This window comes from Xyrauchen texanus, chromosome 14 (assembly GCF_025860055.1).
Source record: "Xyrauchen texanus isolate HMW12.3.18 chromosome 14, RBS_HiC_50CHRs, whole genome shotgun sequence".
Classification (NCBI taxonomy): Eukaryota; Metazoa; Chordata; class Actinopteri; order Cypriniformes; family Catostomidae; genus Xyrauchen; species Xyrauchen texanus.
In genome coordinates, this window is record NC_068289.1 from 32,068,653 (window position 1) to 32,085,797 (window position 17,145).

Here is a 17,145-nt window from a genome sequence, read left to right on the forward strand (position 1 = left end):
GCGGCCCGCCTCCAGCAGCTCTTGCAAAAAGGCGAGTACACTTGGTATCTCGCATGATTTGGGGTTCAAGCTCTTGGTATCACACCAGTCACTGAACACTTTCCACTTTTGGGCATATAAGCCTCGTAGAGGGTGCTCGCGCCTCAGTGATGGTTCTCAAAACTCCACTGGGGAGGTTCTCGGGAACCCATTGAGGGGCCATGCATGGAGGGCCCACAGATCGGGCGGGGATGAAGAATCATCCCGTTGGCCTGCCTGAGGAGGTCTAGCCTCAACGGAATCGGCCATGGGGCAGATTGCATCATCTGCATCAGTTCTGGAAACCACGTTTGGTTGTTCCAGCGTGGGGCTACCAGGAGCACTGCACATCTCACTTCCCTGATCCGACTGATGACCTGAGGTAGCATCGTGATCGGGGGAAAAGCATACAAGGGGCGGCTCGGCCAGACTTGGGCGAGCGCGTCCGTGGTCTTTGAGAAGAAAAGGGGGCATTGCGCGTTTTCCCTGGAGGCGAAGAGGTCGACCTCTGCCTTGCCAAAGTTTTGCCATAACCACTGAACCGTCAGGGGGTGGAGAGACCATTCTCCTGGGAGAACCTTGTCTCTGGACAGCATGTCTGCTCCCTGGTTCAGGGCGCCTGGCACATGCGCTGCTCTCAGCAAGCGCAGGTGGTGTTGTGACCATAAGATGAGCTCCCTGGCCATAGAGTGCAGGGAGCTCGACCTGAGTCCACCCTGGCGATTTATATACGAAACTATCGTCATGTTGTCCGTTCGGACCAGGAAGTGTTCGTTTTTCAGGTACGGAAGCAGGGCTCTGAGAGCCAAGGCGACCGCTTTCATTTCCAGACAGTTTATATGTAGGCGCTTTTCCGGGTTTGACCAAAAGCCGGATACAGGCCTGCCCTCGTAAAGGGCCCCCCATCCTATTTTGGAGGCATCTGTCGTGATCATTTTTCTCCACGTATTTACGCCCAGACTCACGCCGGTTTGATACCAATTGACGGCTTTCCAGGGCGTCAGGGCTTTTATACAGCCGTGATTCGCTCTGATCAAAAAGTGACCCGAGCGCCACGCGTGAGTGGGGACACGGCTCTTGAGCCAGCGCTGGAGAGGACGCATGTGCAACAATCCTAGCTGGAGTACCGCTGATGCCGAGGCCATGAGACCAAGCATTCTTTGAAATCGTTTGACGGGGGCGTGTGCGCCCGTTCTGAATGATGTTGCAAGGCGTCGAATAGAGAGCGCGCGCTCTGATGAGAGGCACGCTGTCATCTGCACTGAGTCTAGCACTATTCCCAGAAAAGAGATATTCTGGCTGGGGATAGCACGCTCTTTGCAAAATTGATTCTCAGACCCAGGCATTCTAGATGGCTGATAATCCAAGATCTGTGCGTCGTTAACTGACCCTCTGATTGTGCTATGATTAGCCAATCGTCGAGGTAATTCAGTATTCGCACTCCCGCTGTCTCAGGGGAAAGTGCCGCGTCCATACATTTACGTGAATGTACGGGGGCCAATGATAGGCCGAATGGTAGTACTGTGTACTGGTATGACTGTCCCTCGAGCTGAATCTCAGAAAAGGCCTGTGATGAGCGCTATCGAATGTGAAAGTAAGCGTCTTTCAAATCCACTGTTAGAAACCAATCCCGGGCGAACTTGCGCGAGGATATGTTTGGTTGTTAACATTCTGAACGAGCGAATCATTAAAGCTTTGTTCAGATGTCTGAGATCTAGGATGGGGCGGAGGCCACTGTCCTTTCGGGACGAGAAAATAGCGGCTGTAAAACCCGCCTAGCTCATAGAGGGAGGAACAGTTTCTATAAGCCCTTCTCTATCAGTCTGAGCACCTCGGTCGTAGAACATGTGACATCTTTCCTCACTGTCTCGACCACGGCTGAAAGCGGGCGGTCTCGGCGAATTGAAGTGAGTAACCGTGTTTTATTATGTTCAAAACCCATTTCGGCATGTCGGGATTTTTCCCAGGCTTTTGCTCGCACAGATATGGGCTGAATGCTGGCTGGGGGCATGTCGCTGTGACGTATGGGCCCCACCGGCAAATTGCCTTGTGCTAACACTGAGTTTACAGCTCTCAGAGGCGCAGGTGCGCGCTGAGCAGCCGTATTGAGTGCCGAGTGCAGAGGTGCGTGTGAGAGTACAGGCACGCGCGCTATCTCCGAAATGCTTGCAGCATGAGTCGGAGAAATGCCTGAAACTGTATGAACAGAGTTTTCGGGTGGGGGTGCATACATCGTAATAGGCACGTGCGCCACATTCATAAAGCTTCCCGCTTTTAGCGGGGCGTCTCTTGGCTTGCGCATCGCATCTGTGATGTTTGCGGCATGAGACAGAGAACTGTTTGAAACTGTATGGGCAGCACTTATGGGTGGGGGTGCATATACTGTAGTAGGCACGCGCACCACTTTCATAAAGTCTTCCGCCATGGCGGGGTTTTTGGCTATGCATACAGTGTTTGTGTGTAGGGGTGCATGCAGGACAGCAGGCACACGCGCTACCTTTATAGTATTTCCCGCTTTTACTGGGGAAGTGTTTATAACTGTGGGAACAGTGCTTGTGTGTAGTGGTGCATACATGACAATAGGCACACGATCTACATTTATTGGACGTCCAGCCTGAGCTGGGGAAGTATTTGGCACTGTTTGGACAGTATTGGTATGTGGGAATGCGCACTTTAGTGTGGACATGTGAACCCTTAGTGACACAGGCAGAAAATGACTCTTTTCGTGATTTCTGTGTGTCGCCGTTTGCAGGTGAGCGAGTTCTGTGACTGGCCCATTGACTGCTGTACAGACATTTCCAACCGCCTGTAAGGGGACTGGGTAATGTTTTACATGTTTTAGAGAGAGTGGTCCGGCCTTTGCGAGACACGTACTCTCTCTTTTTCTTCCTATTGCTAGGAAGACTTACGAGGCTCCGGGTTCAGCACGATCTTGGGCCGAGGACCTCGTTGCTCAGGCGGCTTTCTTCGGCTTTCTTTCGGCGGGGTCGAAACTCAAGCCCGGCCAGTCGTCGGATGCAGCGTCAATAGAGAGGCTGTCATCCTTTTCATCGTCGTCCCTTGATGCGCCGAACGAGACGAGACCCACCACTCTGCTCGAGGGGTGCTGGTCCGTCTTCATAAAATGGACTGGCGGCAGGGAGATCTCAGGCAGCGGTGAAGCACACGGGGACTGGGCCGGCGTGACGTCACCGAAGTCTATGTGCTCTGGCAGCCTCTGTGAGCGGCGCTTTTTCTTGCGCGGCTCGAACGGAGGGGGCGGCAGCACGGTGGAAGCAGGCTCGATTGCGGCGAAAGCGGCAAAGCGAGCGCGCAGCTCGGCGAGGCCCAGGGAGTCACATTCGGGGCATCCGCCCTGAATGAGAGCAGCTTCTGCGTGGTCTGGTCCCAGGCAGTGAGTGCAAATGATGTGACGATCCCCATCAGGAAGAGGGCCTCTGCACGAGGTGCAGGCTGAAGGCATTTGCAACAACGCCTTGAAAAAATTGCTCTTTTACCAATCAAAAGCGTCGCAGGGGCGAGCGCTTGCAGTAAAGGATATAGCGTTGCGCGCCGGATGGCGTAGCAGAAGGCTTCGAAGGCGGCTGAAGATGCCGGTGTCCTCTTAGCGGTCCTGCTGTAGGCTTTTCGACGGCGGGCGAAAGACTCCAACAATCCGGAGAATCCAGCGAAGAGAAGGTCTTTGCTGAAGGAGATTAAATCTAAAGGAACTCGCATGACGGGGTGCCCATTATATAGCCTGGCTATGCTAATTTCGGCGGGCTCTGAGCGCGTGAACGAGAGGCGCGCGCCCATTGGTCGCGCGTTCAGAGTCGCCCCGTCATTGGTTCGAGCAGTTGCCGCAGCACAGCCAATGACCGAGCTGCCTCGCTCATTACTGTCTGCTGTGCAGCTGCAATGCGTTTTACATAAAGACTTCAATATTTCTCGAGAAACAGAGTTTTCCCATAGCGTAAGCTACTTACGCAATAGGAGAGACCTCTCGATAGGGAACTTGCATTTCACAAAGAACTTTTTTCCACCTCCACGAATGAGACTAAAGTCGTTCATTATCCCGCCTTGAGGTAAATTTTAGTTTTCCTTGCTTTACCCCGGTCTTAAATTAAAAATGAGACTGTGAAAAATAGTAATATTTAAATAAATACATTTATCTAAGTCTATTTTGACTATAGATCTCAAAACTCCTCCAGTAGCCCCTTAAATAAAAAACGAACAGTCCTAACTAGAACGTTCATTAAAAAAAATGTAGCCTATTGCTTTTCTATTGGCCGTTATTGGGTGTGTGTCAGTCTGCTGCCGGATCACATTAACAACCAGAGTGCGCAGTAGTCACAGTCGTCAGCACTTAAAACCAGAGAATAACATTAAAATACTGTTCTCATACCGTTCAAATGAGCATATCAAAATTTTTTACCTGGGTCCGCATTCTCAAAGAATCTTATAAGAGGCTACAAGTAGCTTCATAACTTTAGACTCCTAATGTGTTTTACTAAGAGTAGGCCTAATTCAGCATTTTAGCCCTAAAAGTAGCACCTAAGTCTGGAACAGCTTAGAAGAAGAAACAAATTAATTTACCTCTTGTCTATACAAACGTGACTTCAGATTCATTTAAAAAACTCTCTCGTCTTGGTTGCCTACTCGTGTAGCACGTCTTCTCACAAGCAAACACCTGTCAGTCATCACCAGGCAATCACCGTGATCTGATATATGAATCTGTCAATAATAATAATAATAAATAATAATAATATCATTATCATATTATTAATGTTGTCCTGGTTTAACTAACTTTTATGTGATAGCCCTATAGTCTAATAGGGGCCCTGTGCCTATCTCTGGGTTCCTGGCTTAGAAAAAGATATGCACTAAAACAGATTGTGTGTAGTATAGCTTAATTTTGCGCCGATTTTTTCAATTGTTTATGTTGCCCCCAAAACATGATATCCTGGTAACCCCTCTGCATCACATATAAATCACATCATCACATTTAAAAATGTTCTCACCAGCAGATGGCAGTCTGCCTCTACCGCTACCAATGTTATGCGGAAGAGAATGTAAAGATCATGTATAGAAAAACAATCAGCCTCATTCTCACCTTATTAGTGGCAAAGTACCATATTAGAACACAGTATTTGTTTGAGGTTAGTTAATCTAATGGCTCCCCACCTTCTAACTGACCTATGAAACATGTAATTGAATAAAGACTTATAAATCAAACAGGTAGTAGTAACCCATTATCAAAATAATTTGTAAATATATTATTATTTAAGATCTCACAGAAGTTGTAGTTCTAAATGAAGAGATAATTGTATCAACACAAACCCAGTAGAATTTGAATTAGAAGCACACAAATGAAAATGATGGTGGCATATACTGTACAAAATCACTGCATATGCCTAAAAATCAATATTAGCTCTCGTAAACTAGTTTTTCGTTTGTTTTTTTGGCTGTTGTGTTGCTTTTAGACAAACAAAAGCATATGATAACATAAAATGTTGGGGTATTTGATTAGAAATCAAGAGTGACTGAGGTAAACCATATCAATTCTATAAATATTTCAGTGAATTGTCGATTTGTTCTGGCACAAATTTCTTACTTTTTGAAAAAAATGCAATATAGGCTTTTGCTGGTAACATGTAATAAAAAGCAATTTAGTTATTGGATTTTCTTCACGTCAGTAATTTTGTTATGAAAGCTCTCTATTAAGTGATGGCTTCAGGACCAGGCAGGATGATGACAGGCGCGTTCAGTTTTCAGAGTGAAAATGTTGTTAGCTTTAGCTCACCTCAGGAAAGCATTTAATTTATAAGATTCAAGTATCATAATTATACTGCTGTGTTATTGAATCTCCACCACTCTGCTTCAATATATCTCTCCTCTCTCTGTTTGTCTCTGCAGTCGGTAAGATTGAGTGTGGAGAGTGTCGGCTGGAAGACTTGAACATGCGGCGAAATCTTCTGGCAGCATACTGCAACATGATACTGCACAGTGTGTTAGAGATGAGCATGGCTGCTGAGATTTTCAAGGAGTACGTGAAGGTATGACACTCATTGTCCATGTTTTCTGCCTCTGTCCCTTTAAACAAAACTCTGACTACAGTAAACACCAGCTTGTATCCACAAAGATAAGATGATTCTACTCCAAGACACAAACACTTATGTAATGTGCAACAAACATTGGGAGGTTTTGGAGATAGATGCACAAAAAACTGGGTCCATAATTAAGAATATAATAATATTTAAGCTCAACTGTAAATGGTAGGTTAATTAAAAAAATTTACTGGTCATATATATTTATTACTAGCCATCAAACTGATTTTTGCATTATTTTTTTATTATACTATATATATATATATATATATATATATATATATATATACACATATATAGGGTTGGGAAGGTTACTTCTGAAATGTATTCCACTACAGATTACAGAATACATGCTATAAAATGTAATTTGTAACGTATTCCATTAGATTACTCAAAGTCAGTAACGTAATCTAAATACTTTGGTTTACTACTTCAGTACTGGCAAATTTTTCACTTGTTTTGACTATAAACAAGTAAATAAAGTAAGGAAATTCACTTAATTTTAACTTGTTTTAAGGATTTTTTGATATTTTTACAGAAAAACAATATATATACATATGCGTTAGCAAGCAATGTCTCGTTCCCTTCGTCTCAGGGAAACGAGGTTATGTATAGAGACGTTTTCATGTCATTCACCATCTCTTTCTCCACACATTTGTGTTTGATTGAGGAAAAAAAGAGCGCTATGATCAGACTCGCGGAAGGGCCCTGTACATGCCAGATGGACACTGCAACTCCAAATATCATGTGTTACGTGTAAAGATGAAGCTGGAAAAAGTGATGGGAGTTACTGTTTGCTACATTACTTCAGCCCAATAACAACACAGTATAAAGCAATCGAACAAATGTCGAACACAGTCTGACTCAACACAACAAACCCAGAACAACCAATACTAAAGCCGCTCTTTCCTCTCCGTGAATGTACAGAACAATATGGATAAAATAACAAAGATAAAGCATGAATAATGTGTACGTGTTTGCTGGGATACTTTTAAAGGTAAGCTACACCCTATTAAAACAGACATGAATTGTCATTTTTAATTACTTAAACCTGAATATTGCCAGTCTCAAGATACAAAATGCATACAGAATGGCATACATTTTACAATCACAAAACTACTTGTATCGGCCGATAACCAAATCATGGTTCTTGGTACTTGTATTGGCCTTCAAAAATTGGTATTGGTGCACCTCTATGATAGATAGATAGTAAAGTTTTAGGCACTTGCGAAAAATGTTGCATAGTGAGGATGTCTTTAAAAATAGTGCTGTAAATAGTTTTCATTTATCAATAAAAATTTTACAAAGTCCAGTAAACATAAAACAACTATATCAATATTTGGTATGACCACCTTTTGTCTTCAAAAAAGCAAAAATTCTCCTAGGTACACATGGACGCAGTTTTTCTTGGTTGATGGCAGATAGGATGTTTCAAGTTTTCAGAATTTGCCTCAATTGCTTCTGACACTTCATGTAATCCCAGAATGGGGGGCTCTGTGGGGGTCATGCCACCTGTTGCAGGGCTCCCTGTTCTTCTGTTCTACAGTGCTGTTAAAACGTATTTGGCAGACGTATTTTCTTCAGTTTTTGTCAGTTTCTTCAATTTTCATCCTAAATTGTAATAAAACAAAGGCAATATGAGTAAACACAAAATGATACTGTTATTTATTGAAGCAAAAAAGTTATCCAATACCAATTGGGCCTGTATGAAAAAGCATTTGCCCCCTTAGTTACTTAAGTTATTTAAATTCCCAAACCTATGAAACTGCATTCATAATGGGGTTCAGCTAGACTAGACACACCCAGGAATACTGCCAGTCCTGTTCAATCAAATAAACACCTAAATAGAACTTTTTCAGCAGCATGAAGCTGGCTAAAATGTCTCAACCAGTAGCACACTATGCCAAGGTAGAAAAAATAAATGTTTATTGAAAGGTGATTGAATTATATCAGTCTGGGAAGGGTTACAAATCTATATCAAAGGCTCTGGGACTACAAAGAACCACTGTGAGGGCCATTATCTCCAAATGGACAAAACTTGGCACAGTAGTGAATCTTTCCAGAAGTAGCCGACTTTCCAAAATTCCTCCAAGAGCACAGAAACGACTCATTGAGGAAGTCACAAAAAAGCCAAGGACAGCATCCAAGGAACTGCGGGCCACTCTCACATCAATAAACATCACTATTAGAAAGTCACTGGCCAAAAATGCCATCCATGGAAGAGTGGCGAGGAAAAAACAACTGCTAACCTAGAAGAACATTAAGGCTGGTCTGAATTTTGCCAAACACACCTTGATGATCCTCAAACCTTTTGGGAGATTGTTCTGTGGACCGACGAGTAGAAACTGGAACTGTTTGGAAGACAGGGGTCCCATTACATCTGGTGTAAATCAAACACAGTATTACACAAAAAGAACATCATACATACGGTCAAGCATGGTGGTGGTAATGTGATGGTGTGGGGATGCTTTGCTGCTTCAGGGCCAGGGCGACTTGCAATAATTGAGGGAAACGTGACTTCTGCTGTCTACCAGAAAATCTTAAAAGAGAACGTCCTGTCATCACTCCGTGAGTTGAATATCAAGCACAACTGAATTATGTAGCAAGACATTGATCCAAAGCATAGTAGTAAGTGCACCTCTAAATTACTCAAAAGAAGCTAAATTGAAGTTTTGGAGAGGCCTAGTCAAAGTCCTGACTTGAACCCTTGATGCTGTGGCAGGACCATAAAAGGGCAGTTCTTGGGAAAACCCTCCAATGTGGCTAATCTAAATCAGTTCTGCAAAGAAGAGTGGGCCAAAATTCCACCTAGTATTCCATCAGTATTTCATACTTTACATGTGAGCTAGAATATTGTAGCATTATCATTGACATGATCATGGTAAGGCTAAGAGTATTTAAAAAAAAAAGGAAGAAAAGTGATTCATCAGTCAGATGGAGGTGATCTGTTTATTTGACTTGAAATATTGAGTGAACTCCTGTGTTCATAACTGTAGTTCTTAGGCTTTAAATTTATGAGAGGATAGGTGGGATTTACAGCACTGTTTGTGTTTATGTATTTGTGTGTGTGCTTGATACGCTGACATGTTTGGAATGCACGCTTGACTTGGTCAGCATTGCCAACAGTCTCTTAACAACATTCCTCCTGGCATTCAAAGCGTAATTTACACACACACACACTTGTTGTGTTTCCATGTTTTATGGGGACTTTCCATAGACATAATGGTTTTTATACTGTACAAACTTTATATTCTATCCCCTAAACCTAACCCTACCCCTAAACCTAAACCTCACAGAAAACTTTCTGCATTTTTACATTTTCAAAAAACATAATTTAGTATGATTTATAAGCTGTTTTCCTCATGGGTACTGACAAAATGTCCCCACAAGGTCAAAAATTTCGGGTTTTACTATCCTTATGGGGACATTTGGTCCCCACAAAGTGATAAATACACGCTCACACACACACACACACACACACACACACACACACACACACACACACACACACACACACACACACACACACACACACACACATATTTCTGAACGATGGCTTTCAAAGTTGGGCGAAAATGATGTAAAGTTGGCGAGCAACGGAAACTCCTTATTTACCCTACTTCCTGTGTCCACAGCTCTTAGCAACAAGTATTCACTTCTCTGAGCTGTCCAGCATTGCAAAATTTCATGACCAATTTGAGCCTATAATTAATATTTATTAAAGCAAATACAGTCGGAATAAATGGAGGCCATTGTTTGGCAATAGTTAGTTCACTGGCTGGGTTAATGCAGACCGTCTCCTACAGTGTTTGGGTTTAATACACTGTACCATGTAAACATGGATTTTTCTGAACCACCTGGGTTTTTAGTCACAGAGTAGTGCATCAGGGCTGGCACATACTGCATCTAAAGGAACACTACACATAAAAGACTACAGCTAAATTAATCCACATAAAAAGGCAGTCCCACCTCAACATTATGATTAGGACATTTTTACAGCTCAAATATATATTTTTGTGTTTTTGTTTTTACTGAAGCATTCATGTAAATTCTTTAACAAAGAAATTTATTCCGACTCAGTTTGTAAAAACAAAAACATGTCTACAATAATGCACTTACGTACAATGGATCTCTATAGGGTACAAACGTTAAGCTTATATTTTTGTTAATCAACAACATTACACAGTTACTATCATTACTGCTCCAACTGTATGATATACAATTGTCAAGGTTAGTAAAACAGCATACTTAAGAAAAAAGAAATCTCAAGTGACTAATAGACCATTCAAGCGTGTTATCCTGAGGGCCAGACAAACTCATGGGTAATATGCTCTCAGAATGCCACAGACTTGCATTTCTAGACGTGAAGCCATATGGCAGATATCGACACATCGACTGTGCTTTACAGCTGTCATATCTCCCCTGTAGTACTACAATGACTTCGGCGACATCATCAAAGTGACCCTGACCAGGACACGGCAGATGGACAAGATCGAAAGCGCTCACACACTGGTACTGTGCCTTCAGCAGGTAAGGAAGGTGCAGTCCTTCATGTGTGTTCTGTCTATCTCTCTCTCTCATGTGAAATGCCTCTGCATGGCATGTCTGCTTCAGTTATTGTCCCAGGCCCCTGTGCTCTCTGCTCTCTGATGAGCCCCCGCAGCTGTTGACACTTCAGAAACAACCAGCCGCACCACTACCATCACTATGCTCTAAGTGGAATGTTCTAGTAGCTCTCCCACTCCTTGAATAGCTCAATGTAGATCTCTTAGGTGGACATACACATATACTCACACATTTGCTTTCTATGTCATAGATATTTTTACTTTTCTTTCCACTTAAAGGAGAAGTATGTTTGCTGTCCTTTATCACGGTGCCGTTTTGTGGTCCGTTCTGCATAACATGGCGGCTCATTTTAGCTTATCGCGGCCCATTCGGGGTACATATTAAATACTGTATAGCTATTTATAATTACTATAATTTCTATATGTGATCAATTGAATTAATCAGCATATGATTTAATAATTACATAAAACATTTGTCGATCGACAAATTTTTCCAATTTCTAGAGAAAGTTTGAATGGTGCTTGCCAGTGCAAAACTCGCCACCACAATGCAAGATACTTTGGGTAATTGCCTACCGGCCCCCCTTCTGATAGTTTAGTCCCTAGATAAGTCTAATTGCGTAATAAAGTCATAGCACGTCACCTCAACAAGCCACATGATTTAAGGTTTCAGTTCATGTCCTTCGTACAAACAATATAGGATTACATCTTAAACTTTAACCTCCTGAGACCAAAGCGTGACAGCTGTGTGCATTTTCCAAGTCCCTTTTTGATTTGTAACTAGTCGCACCTAATATACAAGGAAATATTTTTTTCCTAAAAGTTTATATCCACATATGTAGATAGCGGGACTAAATAACACCAAGGTAAAGACAGTAAGATTGTTTATTATGTTTCCTGGAGTGTTGACATTACAGACATTTCAATAGCAATTAACATAATTAATTCTGATTAAAAGTAATGGCCAGCATCATCCAATCACTGCCAAACATGTTAAAATAAAAGTCTACATGGTAAATTCTGAATTTAAGTATGAATTACCATAGTCCCATGTCTGTCAAACATGTTGAGTGGTCCAAACATCATGTGCATCCTGAAACTGCACTTTTGGTCGGATTTAAGGAGTGAATGCACTTAGCTGCATAGAGAATTATATGATACTCCCTTGCTCCTTATTTAGTGAATGACTTAACCTCCAGTGTGCTGTCTGTCTGCACTGGTCTCAGAACAATTTGAAATGCACCTGATTATCATCCCAACTCCATATAAATCCTCTGAAAGCAAAATGTTCAGCTTTTGGATGAACCCACTGATTCTCAATGTGAAAACGCACAGTGAATATATAGGAATGCATTTACTAATGTTAATTAATAGAACCATATTGTACAATGATAATAAAATATAACAAAATTTATATTAAATTGAAGTGAAATGACCCACAGATGTATTAATGTTGAAAGTTATTCAAAATAACCACCGTGTTTCTTCAACATTTTTAGGGAATACTGTTCCAATTTCCACATACAGTGGGTACGGAAAGTATTCAGACCCCCTTACATTTTTCACTCTTTGTTATATTGCAGCCATTTGCTAAAATCATTTAAGTTCATTTTTTTTCCTCATTATTGTACACACAGCACCCCATATTGACAGAAAAACACAGAATTGTTGACATTTTTGCACATTTATTAAAAAAGAAAAACTGAAATATCACATGGTCCTAAGTATTCAGACCCTTTGTTCAGTATTTAGTAGAAGCACCCTTTTGAGCTAATACAGCCATGAGTCTTTTTGGGAAAGATGCAACAAGTTTTTCACATCTGGATTTGGGTATCCTCTGCCATTCCTCCTTGCAGATCCTCTCCAGTTCTGTCAGGTTGGATGGTAAACGTTGGTGGACAGCCATTTTCAGGTCCCTCCAGAGATGCTCAATTGGGTTTAAGTCAGGGCTCTGGCTGGGCCATTCAAGAACAGTCACGGAGTTGTTGTGAAACCACTCCTTCGTTATTTTAGCGGTGTGCTTAGGGTCATTGTCTTGTTGGAAGGTGAACCTTCGGCCCAGTCTGAGGTCCAGAGCACTCTGGAGAAGGTTTTCAGTCCAGGATATCCCTGTACTTGGCCGCATTCATCTTTCCCTCGATTGCAACCAGTCGTCCTGTCCCTGCAGCTGAAAAACACCCCCACAGCATGATGCTGCCACCACCATGCTTCACTGTTGAGACTGTATTGGACAGGTGATGAGCAGTGCCTGGTTCTCCACACATACCGCTTAGAATTAAGGCCAAAAAGTTCTATCTTGGTCTCATCAGACCAGAGAATCTTATTTATCACCATCTTGGAGTCCTTCAGGTGTTTTTTAGCAATCTCCATGCAGGCTTTCATGTGTCTTGCACTGAGGAGAGGCTTCCGTCGGGCCACTCTGCCATAAAGCCCTGACTGGTGGATGGCTGCAGTGATGGTTGACTTACTACAACTTTCTCCCATCTCCCGACTGCATCTCTGGAGCTCAGCCACAGTGATCTTTGGGTTCTTCTTTACCTCTCTCACCAAGGCTCTTCTCCCCGATAGCTCAGTTTGGCCGGACAGCCAGCTCTAGGAAGGGTTCTGGTCGTCCCAAATGTCTTCCATTTAAGGATTATGGAGGCCACTGTGCTCTTATGAACCTTAAGGGCAGCAGAAATTGTTTTTGTAACCTTGGCCAGATCTGTGCCTTGCCACAATTCTGTCTCTGAGCTCTTCAGGCAGTTCCTTTGACCTCATGATTCTCATTTGCTCTGACATGCAATGTGAGCTGTAAGGTCTTATATAGACAGGTGTGTGGCTTTCCTAATCAAGTCCAATCAGTATAATCAAACACAGCTGGACTCAATTGAAGGTGTAGAACCATCTCAAGGATGATCAGAAGAAATGGACAGCACCTGAGTTAAATATATGAGTGTCACAGCAAAGGGTCTGAATACTTAGGACCATGTGATATTTCAGTTTTTCTTTTTTAATAAATGTGCAAAAATGTCAACAATTCTGTGTTTTTCTGTCAATATGGGGTGCTGTGTGTACAATAATGAGGAAAAAAAATGAACTTAAATGATTTTAGCAAATGGCTGCAATATAACAAAGAGTGAAAAATGTAAGGGGGTCTGAATACTTTCCGTACCCATTGTATGTGGACATCATGTTTATCAGTGTGCTGACGTGTGAAAAATTAATGATTTTTTTAAAGCGGCATATCAAACGCAACTACAGACACTACTCTTTACACCCAAACAGGTTTCAATGAAAAAACTTAGAGGTTTCTTACCAGAGGAGTGTTTGTTAACTCTGCGCTCATTGAAGCACTTCAAGGAAATCAACGTCATGTTGTCACGTGACTGTGCATCAGATTTTTTTACTCTTATATGACAATCTAGAGTCTTGTGAACAGTATCCAGACAGTTTAAATTAATTTAAATAATTAGTTGTATATAGCGAAGGCAAAATACAATGTCCACGCATGAGGATGCAGGGTCACACGAGGATAAAACTTTAGAGTTAAGAGTTTGTGAGCAATAATAATAGTGATGTCTGCCTGACGAAGCACCAGCAATAATTTTTCATAACATACGGAAACCCAAAAAGGCTATAGATTAAGTTGTTAACTCAAGATAACAATTTAGAAACATTGTAAATGCATGGTTTCTTCATGTTTGGACACTATAATTATTTTGGCATAACTCTTTGGTACCACTATTAAACAGCCAGTTGTATAGCGGTTTTAAGTCTGTCTGTTAAATTTTGGCATTTGTGATTTTATGTAATTTTTTTTATTTATTGCACATAAAAACAAGTTCAGATTTTTTTATTTAAACGGTATGTACTGCAAGTCCATCTCTTGAATTGAATTTAAATGGAATTCAACCTTTTTGTTCAGCTGTACTTGAGGCTGAAGCAGGAACAAGACAGAGGGAACACAAACAGTTCCAGGATTCAGACGTACAGCAGCATCAAAGAGCTGGCCAGATGCTTCTCCTTCACCTTCGGCTGGGACCAGATCAAATCCCACGAGTGCCTGGTCATGATTCACAGGTACAACTGATTCAAGGCGAAATTATGTAGTTTTACATAGTTCTGTTACTCTGCTAAAACCAAAGGATTGCTATTTTGGCACAGCAATAAAAATAGTTATGCCTAGACATAACTTTGGTTATTTCAGGGTTTAGGAGGCAATCTTGTGTTAATTTTGCCAGCAGCTGTGTAACATCATACATGTTGTGAAATGTATCAGTCTCAGTGACTTGTGAAGGGATGGCATTGAGTTCATTTTCAAAGGATTAATTCAGCAGTCTGAGAAACACTCACCACCATACATCTCATACAGTGCATCCGGAAAGTATTCACATCGCTTCACTTTTTCCACATTTTGTTTTGTTACAGCCTTATTCCAAAATTGATTAAATTCATTATTTTCCTCAATTCTACAAACAATACCCCATAATGACACAGAGATGTCCTGTAGCCACTCCTTTGTTATCTTGGCTGTGTGCTTAGGGTCGTTGTCCTGTTGGAAGATGAACCTTCGCCCCAGTCTGAGGTCCAGAGCACTCTGGAGCAGGTTTTCATCAAGGATGTCTCTTTACATTGCTGCATTCATCTTTCCCTCGATCCTGACTAGTCTCCCAGTTCCTGCCGATGAAAAACATCCCCACAGCATGATGCTGCCACCACCATGCTTCACTGTAGGGATGGTATTGGCCTGGTTTCCTCCAGACATGACGCTTACCATACAGGCCAAAGAGTTCAATCTTTGTTTCATCAGACCAGTTAATTTTGTTTCTCATGGTCTGAGTCCTTCAGGTGCCTTTTGGCAAACTCCAGGCGGGCTTTCATGTGCTTTTACTGAGGAGAGGCTTCCATCTGGCCACTCTACCATACAGGCCTGATTGGTGGAGTGCTGCAGAGATGGTGTTCTTCTGGAAGGTTCTCCTCTCTCCACAGAGAAATGCTGGAGCTCTGTCAGAGTGACCATCGGGCGCTTGGTCACCTCCATGACTAAGGCCCTTCTCCCCGATCGCTCAGTTTGAGCAGGTGGCCAGCTCTAGGAAGAGTCCTGGTGGTTCCAAACTTCCATTTACAGATGATGGAGGCCACTGTGCTCAATGGGACCTTCAATGTTGTAGAAATCTTTCTGTACCCTTGCCCAGATCTGTGCCTCGATACAATCATGTCTTGGAGGTCTACAGACAATTCCTTGGACTTCATGGCTTGGTTTGTGCTCTGACATGCACTGTTAACTGTGGGACCTTATATAGACAGGTGTGTGCCTTTCCAAATCATGTCCAATCAACTTAATTTACCACAGGTGGACTCGAATCAAGTTGTAGAAACATCTCAAGGATGATCAGTGGAAACAGGATGCATCTGAGATAAATTTTAAGTGTCATTGCATAGGCTGTGAATACTTATGTACATGTGATTTTTCGTTTTTAATTTTTAATACATTTGCAAACATACTTCTTTCACGTTGTCATTATGGGGTGTTGTTTGTAGAATTTTGAGGAAAATAATTAATTTACTCCATTCTGGAATAAGGCTGTAACATAACAAAATGTGGAAAAAGTGAATCGCTGTGAATACTTTCCGGATGCACTGTAACTCACCAGCCTCAGCGAATTTTCCAGCAAGCTGCTCAAACCTGACAAGAAGACAATGTAAGTTAAAGCTTAGTCAAAATCCAAAAAAACAAAACTTAAAGAGATGTTGTCATGTTGTTCCAAACCCATATGAAATGTAGATTTTTCAAATAGGTTATCTCCCACTTAGCTACAGTTATTTGCAGAAGTTTGCTTGTGAGCAGGTCATTAACATTAGTGAGGAGAGCTGGATGCCGCATATTTACTACAAAGCATCTCTGATGGGCATGGCTGAGGGAGAAGATGCCATCTCCTACATCAGCTCTGACACTAACAAACAACCCTCCCTCACCAACCGTCCAGATCAAGCTCCATGAAACAAGCAAATTCTGATGGTAAGAACCCTCATTGGGTGAGAGGAATCCATGTCAAGGTCTTTAATAATGCAAAAAATGGGTTCTTGAAAATTAACATGCACATAAACTTTCTGCTTTCAACATTAACAGTATAGATCTATAAGTAATGATCAGCTAATGCATCAGCCAAAAACATACATAGCAATCAGCTTTATAATAAAGCAATAAGCCACAACTTGCTGATTTAATGTGCAATTTACAATTGCTTCGAACGATGTCATCTAATCCTAATTATTCACATTTTTAACAAGAGATCAAAGATTTATTTCACCCTCCATAGAACCAAATGGAAACAAGCTTCTGAAAAGGTAAGGTCAATTAAAGTTCTTATTGACAGTGTGCAGAAGTGTCAGTCACTTGAGTCGTATGGTATTGTCTTTCTCCCAAGTGCAGTCCTGAAGAATCAAGGGTCCAACGTGCCCCACTGACCAGAGACCAGATGACCAGCGGTCTC

General features: G+C 42.0%; 1 protein-coding gene across 1 annotated transcript in view; it reads left to right on the forward strand.

Moving 5' to 3' along the window:
- LOC127654611 (cohesin subunit SA-2-like) overlaps positions 1-16,652 on the forward strand; it is a 32,365-nt gene extending 15,713 nt beyond the window's left edge. The window contains exons 7-12 of the mRNA XM_052141839.1: positions 5,914-6,053; positions 10,533-10,634; positions 14,577-14,731; positions 14,949-15,021; positions 16,298-16,353; positions 16,466-16,652. Of these exons, the coding sequence (XP_051997799.1) occupies positions 5,914-6,053; positions 10,533-10,634; positions 14,577-14,731; positions 14,949-15,021; positions 16,298-16,353; positions 16,466-16,652 (713 nt within the window). The remainder of the gene's footprint in view (positions 1-5,913; positions 6,054-10,532; positions 10,635-14,576; positions 14,732-14,948; positions 15,022-16,297; positions 16,354-16,465) is intronic.
- The last annotated feature ends 493 nt before the right edge of the window (positions 16,653-17,145 follow it).